Genomic DNA, 7,554 nt, shown 5'->3' with positions numbered 1-7,554 from the left:
ATGTTTACATATGCATATCAAGGCATAGCACTTTTCCTTAAACTTGTGTCACAGAGATCTTAATTCATATGTCTTACTTACCTTCTCCCTACGATGATCCTATTATCCTGCCACTTCCCTTTTTCTAAGATGGTAAAGATAATGATCAATAAATACTGAGGGAAGTCAGAGACCCGTGCCAGCGTGGGTCCTCTGTATGCTGAGCGCCGGTCCCCTGGGCCAACTGTTTCTTTCTCTATACTTTGTCTCTGTGTCTCATTTCTTTTCTCAAGTCTCTCATTCCACCTAACGAGAAACACCCACAGGTGTGGAGGGGCAGGCCACCCCTTCAGCTAACACGGTGAAACCCTGTCTCTACCGAAAAATACAAAAAATTAGCCGGGTGTGGTGGCGGGCACCTGTAGTCCCAGCTACTCAGGAGGCTGAGGCAGGAGAATGGCATGAACCCGGGAGGCGGAGCTTGCAGTGAGCTGAGATCCGGCCACTGCACTCCAGCCTGGGCGACAGAGCGAGACTCCGTCTCAAAAAACAAACAAACAAACAAACAGCCTGGGTAACATGGCGAAACCCTGTCTCTACAAAAAGTAGAAAAAGGGCCGGGCGCATTGGCTCACGCCTGTAATCCCAGCACTTTGGGAGGCCTAGGTGGGCGGATCACGAGGTCAGGAGATGAAGACCATCCTGGCTAACACGGTGAAACCCTGTCTCTACTAAAAAGACAAAAAAATTAGCCGGGTGCGGTGGCGGGCACCTGTAGTCCCAGCTACTCTGGAGACTGAGGTAGGAGAATGGTGTGAACCCGGAAGGCAGAGCTTGCAGTGAGCAGTGATTGTGCCACTGCACTCCAGCCTGGGCGACACTGTGAGACTCCATCTCAAAAAAAAAAAAAGAAAAAGAAAGAAAAAAAGAAAGAGAGAGAGAGTCTGGGCACGGTGACTCACACCTGTAATCCCAGCACTTGCCGAGGAGGGTGGATCACGAGGTCAGGAGATTGAGACCATCCTGGCCAACAAGGTGAAACCCCGTCTCTACTAAAAATACAAAAATTAGCTGTGTGTGGTGGCGCCTGCCTGTAATCCCAGCTACTCAGGAGGCTGAGGCAGGAGAATCACTTGAACCCGGGAGGCAGAGGTTGCAGTGAGCCGAGATTGCGACTCTGCACTCCAGCCTCGTGACAGAGCAAGACTCCGTCTCAAAAAAAAAAAAAAAAGAAAGAGAGAAAGATGGAGGGAGGGAGGAAGGAAGGAAAAGAGAGAGAGAGAGAGAAGGGAAAGAAAGGAAGAAGGAAGGAACGGAGGAAGGAAGGAAGGAAGGAAGGAAGGAAGGAAGGAAGGAAGGAAGGAAGGAAGGAAGGAAGGAAGAAAAAGAAAGAAAAAGAAAGAAAGAAAGAAAGAAAGAAAGAAAGAAAGAAAGAAAGAAAGAAAGAAAGAAAGAAAGAAAAGAAAAGAAAAGAAAAGAAAGAAAAGAAAGAAAGATGGATGGAGGGAGGAAGGAAGGAAAAGAAAGAAAAAGAAAGAGAGAAAGAAGGGAAAGAAAGGAAGAAAGAAGGAAGGAAGGAAAAGAGAAAGAAAGATAGATGGAGGGTGGGAGGAAGGAAAGAAAAGAAAGAGTGAAAGAAAGGAAAGAAAGAAAGAGAGAGAGAAAGAAAGGAAGGAAGGAGGGAAGGAAGGAAGGAAGAAAGGAAGGGAGAGAAAAAGAGAATGAAAGAGGTTTTTGCGGATGTAAGTTAAGTTACAATGATGTCATAGGGGTGTCCTAATAGGAGGAGATGGACAGCAACAAAAACACAAGGGAAGATCGCCATGGGATGATTGAGGCAAAGATGTAGCCGCAGAAAAAGTCACAGAACCCCAGGAATTGCTGGCAACCACCTAAAGCTAAGAGAGAGTCAATAAAAGCTCCTCCCTAGAGCCATCAGTGGGAGTAAAGCCCTGCTGATCCCTTGACTCCAGGCCTCTGGCCTCCAGAACCACAAGAGAATCCATTTCTGTTGTTTTCAGCCATGCACTTTGTTACAGCAACCACAGGAATCTAATACCTACCCAGGGGCTTTGAAATATCTATAGTTCTCTAGGCACCCTAGGCCAGGAGATGACATTCCTCATAGAGAAGAAAGGAAAGGAGGGGGCTCCGGTAGATTTGGGGTACTCCAGGATACCTACCAATAAAACCATGGAGGCCCGGGTCCCAGGGGGCCGCGGGGGGAGCTGGAGATAAGTGGAGGAGCCAGAGGGTGCCTGGGAGGAATGTTGAAATGGAGATGTTTAGAAATCGGCATGTCTTAGTGACGAATAGTAGAGTGGGCGTGTCCATAATTGAAGTGCTTTAGGAGATATTTTGAGGTTCAGAACTGGGCCCTCTCAACTTCCTCAACTACCTGCTCTCCGGCTGTGTGCCACTGTGGGGACACAGAGGGTGATAATAAATGCACCAGTCTGGCAAAACAGCCCCACGGGATGACAGAATTTGCTGCTCTCACTCTCAGACTTGCAGTCAGCTATGGATATTCTGAGCTACAGTCCCATTATGCTCAGACAAAACAGCAGGCAACCAACTGGCAAGGTGAACTGGGGACACAAGGGAGATGCAAACCTCTCACTGCACTGTCTTGGCACAAAGTATCCAGAACTACAATCCCCATGATGCTCAAAGAGCAATGGCTGGGCCAGGCGCGGTGGCTCACACCTGTAATCCCAGTACTTTGGGAGGCTGAGGTTGGCGGATCACCCGAAGTCAGGAGTTCGAGACCAGCTTGGTCAACATGAGGAAATCTCGTCTCTACTAAAAATACAAAAATCAGCCGGACGTGGTGGCGGGTGCCTGTAATCCCAGCTACTTGGGAGGCTGAAGCAGGAGAATCGCTTGAACCCAGGAGACGGAGGTTGTAGTGAATCGAGATCGTGCCACAGACCTCTAATCTTGGCGACAGAGCAAGACTCCATCTCAAAGAAAAAAAAAAAAAAGCAATGGCCGCAGACCAGCCTAGAAAGACAGCCCAGGTGCCTGATAGGAAACACGGTTCAAGCTCTCTCTCACCTGAGCCCAGCTGAGATCATTACGGACTACAATACCCATGACACCCAGGGAGCAATGGCCTTGAGAATACGGAAAGACTGCCCTGTGGCCTTATGGGAGATGTAGTCCCCTCCTTCTCACCTCTCTGCTCACCTGTGTTCTGGGCTCCTGACTCCAGTGCTGGGGACTCCTGGGGGGCTTTCCTCCCCCAGCCTCAGAGGGAGGTCCTCGGCGGGGAGTGGGGGGTCGGGAGAAGGTCTGGCGTTGGGGGCCCCAATCCAGAGGAGGTCGGACATCAATGCGACTCAGCGGGGTGTGAGGTCGGGCAGGGGGTGCTGTGTCTCCTGAAGGGGCAGGGGGTCGCCGGGCAGGAGCTGAACGGGGACGGGGGAGGCTCAGAGGCGAGGGAGGGCGAGAGAGGGGGGTGAACAGGCTGTGGGAAGGAGAGAATCGGGGAACTGAGTCAACTAGAGCCCTCTCCATCCACCTCCTTACCCATTAAAGTCAGCCTCAAGGACATGTCTCACTTCACTGTGTCTTACTGTCCTTCTGGGTTAGAATCCTCCTCTACTGTCCAAATTCTCAGTAATGTACGCTTTGTGGCATCTTCCCCTCCAGTCCTCCCCGACAGGCTGTGACCCCCGCTCGGGAGCCCCAGCAAGTCACACAGTCAGGCAGAAAGCGCTAAGACCCGCCCCCAACCAGTTTCCGGCCCCGCCCTTCACTTAGGCCACGCCCCCACCTGTGTCCTCCCTACTCACTCGGGGCTCCTCGCCCTCCGCATCTGGAGTCCAGACTGGAGCTCAATTGTGGGGCTGGGCGTGAGCAGCCTGGGTCTACCACGACCTCTGAAGAGTCGAGTCACTTCCGGTGATTCCGAGATGCGCCCCTCTTCCCCGCTGCTCACCTCCGGGGGACCACCGGGGCTGCCAGGGCCCTCCCCGGGCTGGGGTCGTGCGGGTGACCTGGTTTGCCCACTAGCGAGTGGACACAGATAAGATATCACTCCTTCGAACTTCATAACAGCCCTATTCTCTTGTCACAGGTAAGAACACAAGGATGCACCCAAAAAAGGAAAGCTGTGCACTATAAATCATCGTCCCCTTCTTCAGACGGGGAAACTGAGGCCTCCAATGTGGAATGACCTGTGCGCCAGGCCACAACGTCTATCCAGGTTGCTGGAACCAATGCCCCGGAATATGGGATAGACTCAGCCAGGTAGTCCAGTTTCCAGCCTGATAATTGGCGCAAGCCACGTCAGAGCTTAAGAGATAGTCCGACATTTTGTTTAAAAACCTGACACTATCTTTTACCTGCCATTGTTTAGGTGGCAGCTCAGGGGACTTCAGAAGGAGCCAATCCGAGAGTGTGGAACATTGATCATTCCTGGGGCAGAGCTGAGGGCGTGATTGAAGGGTCAGCTGGGGTGGGCGGGGACGGACACTGTGGTGGGCGGAGCTTAAGGGAGAAAGACTTTTGCTGATTGGAAAAGTTCCCTGGAGGTGGGGCCTAGAAGACGAGGCGCCTAACTAGAAGACCAGTGACTGGACACTCAAGGGGGCAGGGCCCCAAAGGGGAGAAGTTGGGGTGATTAGACTGACTCAGGCTGGAGGGTCAGGAGCATGGCTTGGACCTCTACTCACCAGTCGTCCCCCTCCGCACGGGAGGCCCGGCCCAGCGCTCGTAGCCAGCCCCGCAGGTCTTCTAACGTGTCAGCGGCCAAAACGTAGGTCCTCATGCCCGGGTGCTCTGCCTGCGGGAAGAGAAGGCTTGGAATCCGGACTCCCCGGCCTTGTAAAAAGGAGGACAGGCCGGGCCGGTGGCTCACTCCCATAAACCCAGTGCTTTGGGAGGCCGATGCGGGAGGATCGTTTGAGACCAGCCTGGGCAACATAATGAGACCCCCCCACACCCGCCACCTCCTTTCGACCCCGTCTCTACAAAAAAATCAAAAAATTAGCCGGACGTTGTGGAGCGCACCCGTAGTCCCAGCTACCCGGGAGACTGAGGCGGGAAGACTGCACTTTGCGTCACTGCACGCCAGCCTGGGTAACAGAGCAAGACCGTCAAGAAAGAAAGTAAAGAGGAAAAGAGGGAAGCGAAGGGAGAGAAAGAGAGAAAGAGAAAGAAAGAGAGAAAGAAAGAAAGAGAGACAGAGAGAAAAGAAAAGAAAAAAGAACAGAAAAGAAAAGAGAGAAAAGAACTGGCCAGGCGTGGTGGCTCACACCTGTAATCCCTGCATTTTGGGAGGCTGAGGTGGGCGGATCAACTGAGGTCAGGAGTTTGAGACCAGCCTGGCCAGTATGGCGAAACCCCATCTCTACTAACAATACAAAAAAATTAGCCGGGCATGGTGGCGTGCACCTGTATGTAATCACATCTACTCCAGAGGCTGAGACAGGAGAATCCCCTGAACCCAGGAGGCGGAGGTTGCAGTGAGCCGAGATCGCACCACTGCACTCCAGCCTGGGTGACAGAGTGAGACTGTCTCAAAAAACAACAAAACAGAAAAAAACAAACCAAAACAAAATCAAAGGAGGATGCAATTGACGCTTGTCAAGACCTTTTATCTCCAGTAATGGATACTCCAGTGCTTGTTAGGACTTGGAGTTTCCTCAGCAGATATCTACCCGCCCTCATCTCCAGTTCCCATTGCCTGGTGCACAACACGGATGGACGGACTCACGGTGAAGGTGAAGCGCCGCCCTCGGGGGGCTCCCGGCCCATCTGGCCTAATATTGTAGCTGGGGAGCAGGACACTGCCCAGGACACTCTCCTCGCGGCTGTCTGCAAAGAGGGGCTGGGGTCAAGGATCACACAGGGATCAGGAGGCCAAGACGCTAGAGAGAAGGGCAGGTGGGGGGGCCCTCCCACCCCAAGCCAGCCAGCCACTGACCCTTGTAATAAAAGAGGCAATGGCCGGAGAGGACGAACCAGCGGCGTTTCCAGAGACGGAGCCCCGAGCTGTCCTGGGGAGAGAGATGGGAGGAGGGGCTTGAGTAAAGGGAAACAGAAAAAAGAGATGAAGGCAGTGACGATGGGGACAGAGAGCCAGAGAGAGAAAGAAATTTGGAGAGAGAAGAACAGAGACATAGAGCAGGGATCAAGGGAGTGGGGTGAGGCTGGGCACAATGGCTCACGCCTGTAATCCCAGCACTTTGAGAGGCCAAGGCGGGCGGATCACTTGATTCCAGGAGTTTGAGACCAGCTTGGGTAACATGGCGAAACCCCGTCTCTACTAAAAAAACAAAAATTAGCCGGATGTTGTGGCGCATGCCTGTAGTCCCAGCTACTCGGGAGGCTGAGGAGGGAGGATCACTTGAGCCTGGGAGTGGGGTGGAGGCACAGGAGAAAGACCCAGAGAGAGAGAAGAGACAGAGACACAGAGACAAATGTTTAGGGCGATGGAGTGGATAAGAAAGAGAGCTGGAAACCCTCTGAACATAATAGAATAGAATAGAAGCCCTACTTCTATTACAAGTGTGGTGGTTGTGCTGACATAGATTCCGGACTCCCTTGCTTTCTTTTCTTTTCTCTCTCTCTTTCTTTTTCTTTTATTATTTTTTTTAAGACAGAGTCTTGCTCTGTAGCTCAAGCTGGAGTGCAGTGGCATGATGTTGGCTCATGGCAACCTCTGCCTCCCAGGTTCAAATGATTCTCCTGCCTCAGCCTCCCGAGTAGCTGAGATTACGGGCACACACCACCACACCCAGCTAATTTTTGTATTTTTAGTAGAGACAAGATTTCACTATGTTGACCAGGCTGGTCTTGGACTCCTGACCTCAAATGATCCACCCACCTCGGCCTCCCAAAGTGCCGGGATTACAGGCATGAGCCACTGCGTCTGGCCTCCCCCACTTTCAAACTATGCTCTGGAACAAGCCACTTCCCCCTTGAATCCACCCTCATGTTTTCTCATCTATCCGTTGGAGATTGAGAAGTTTTAGGGAGGTTTGGATGAGACATGGATCACATATAGGCAGAGACTTTAGCTACAGAGACTTAGTCCAATTATTCTGGAGCCTGAGACACAGAGAGGCCAGGAAGGTGGCACTGAGCCATGACCCAAATTCAGCATCTCCACATCGCCTCTGCTTGAACCACTCTACTATCTCCGACCTCGTGTGCCTCTTCTCCTCAACCCATTCCCATAGAAGCCCGCATGATCTTTTAAAATTATACGTCAGATCACATTAGTCCCCTTTCCAAAACAGAGAATTAAGAACACTTAGAATTGGCTGGGCGCGGTGGCTCAAGCCTGTAATCCCAGCACTTTGGGAGGCCGAGACGGGCGGATCACGAGGTCAGGAGATCGAGACCATCCTGGCTAACAGTGAAACCCTGTCTCTACTAAAAAATACAAAAAAAAAAAAACTAGCAGGGCGAGGTGCCGGGCGCCTGTAGTCCCAGCTACTCGGGAGGCTGAGGCAGGAGAATGGTGTAAACCCGGGAGGCGGAGCTTGCGGTGAGCTGAGATCCGGCCACTGCACTCCAGCCGGGGCGACAGAGCGAGACTCCGTCTCAAAAAAATAAAAAAAA

The 7,554-nt window shown here is 52.1% G+C and overlaps 1 protein-coding gene across 1 annotated transcript in view; it reads right to left on the bottom strand.

Moving 5' to 3' along the window:
- PLEKHA4 (pleckstrin homology domain containing A4) overlaps window positions 1-7,554 on the bottom strand; it is a 32,506-nt gene that overhangs the window by 20,019 nt on the left and 4,933 nt on the right. The window contains exons 4-9 of the mRNA XM_017864296.1: window positions 5,912-5,984; window positions 5,702-5,802; window positions 4,659-4,768; window positions 3,777-3,992; window positions 3,169-3,448; window positions 2,163-2,237 (exon numbers count right to left, since the gene is read on the bottom strand). Coding sequence (XP_017719785.1) covers window positions 2,163-2,237; window positions 3,169-3,448; window positions 3,777-3,992; window positions 4,659-4,768; window positions 5,702-5,802; window positions 5,912-5,984 — 855 coding nt within the window. The remainder of the gene's footprint in view (window positions 1-2,162; window positions 2,238-3,168; window positions 3,449-3,776; window positions 3,993-4,658; window positions 4,769-5,701; window positions 5,803-5,911; window positions 5,985-7,554) is intronic.

Source organism: Rhinopithecus bieti, unplaced genomic scaffold, assembly GCF_001698545.2.
Source record: "Rhinopithecus bieti isolate Rb0 unplaced genomic scaffold, ASM169854v2 scaffold_75559, whole genome shotgun sequence".
NCBI classification, from domain to species: Eukaryota; Metazoa; Chordata; class Mammalia; order Primates; family Cercopithecidae; genus Rhinopithecus; species Rhinopithecus bieti.
This window is presented reverse-complemented; position numbering and strand designations above follow the sequence as displayed.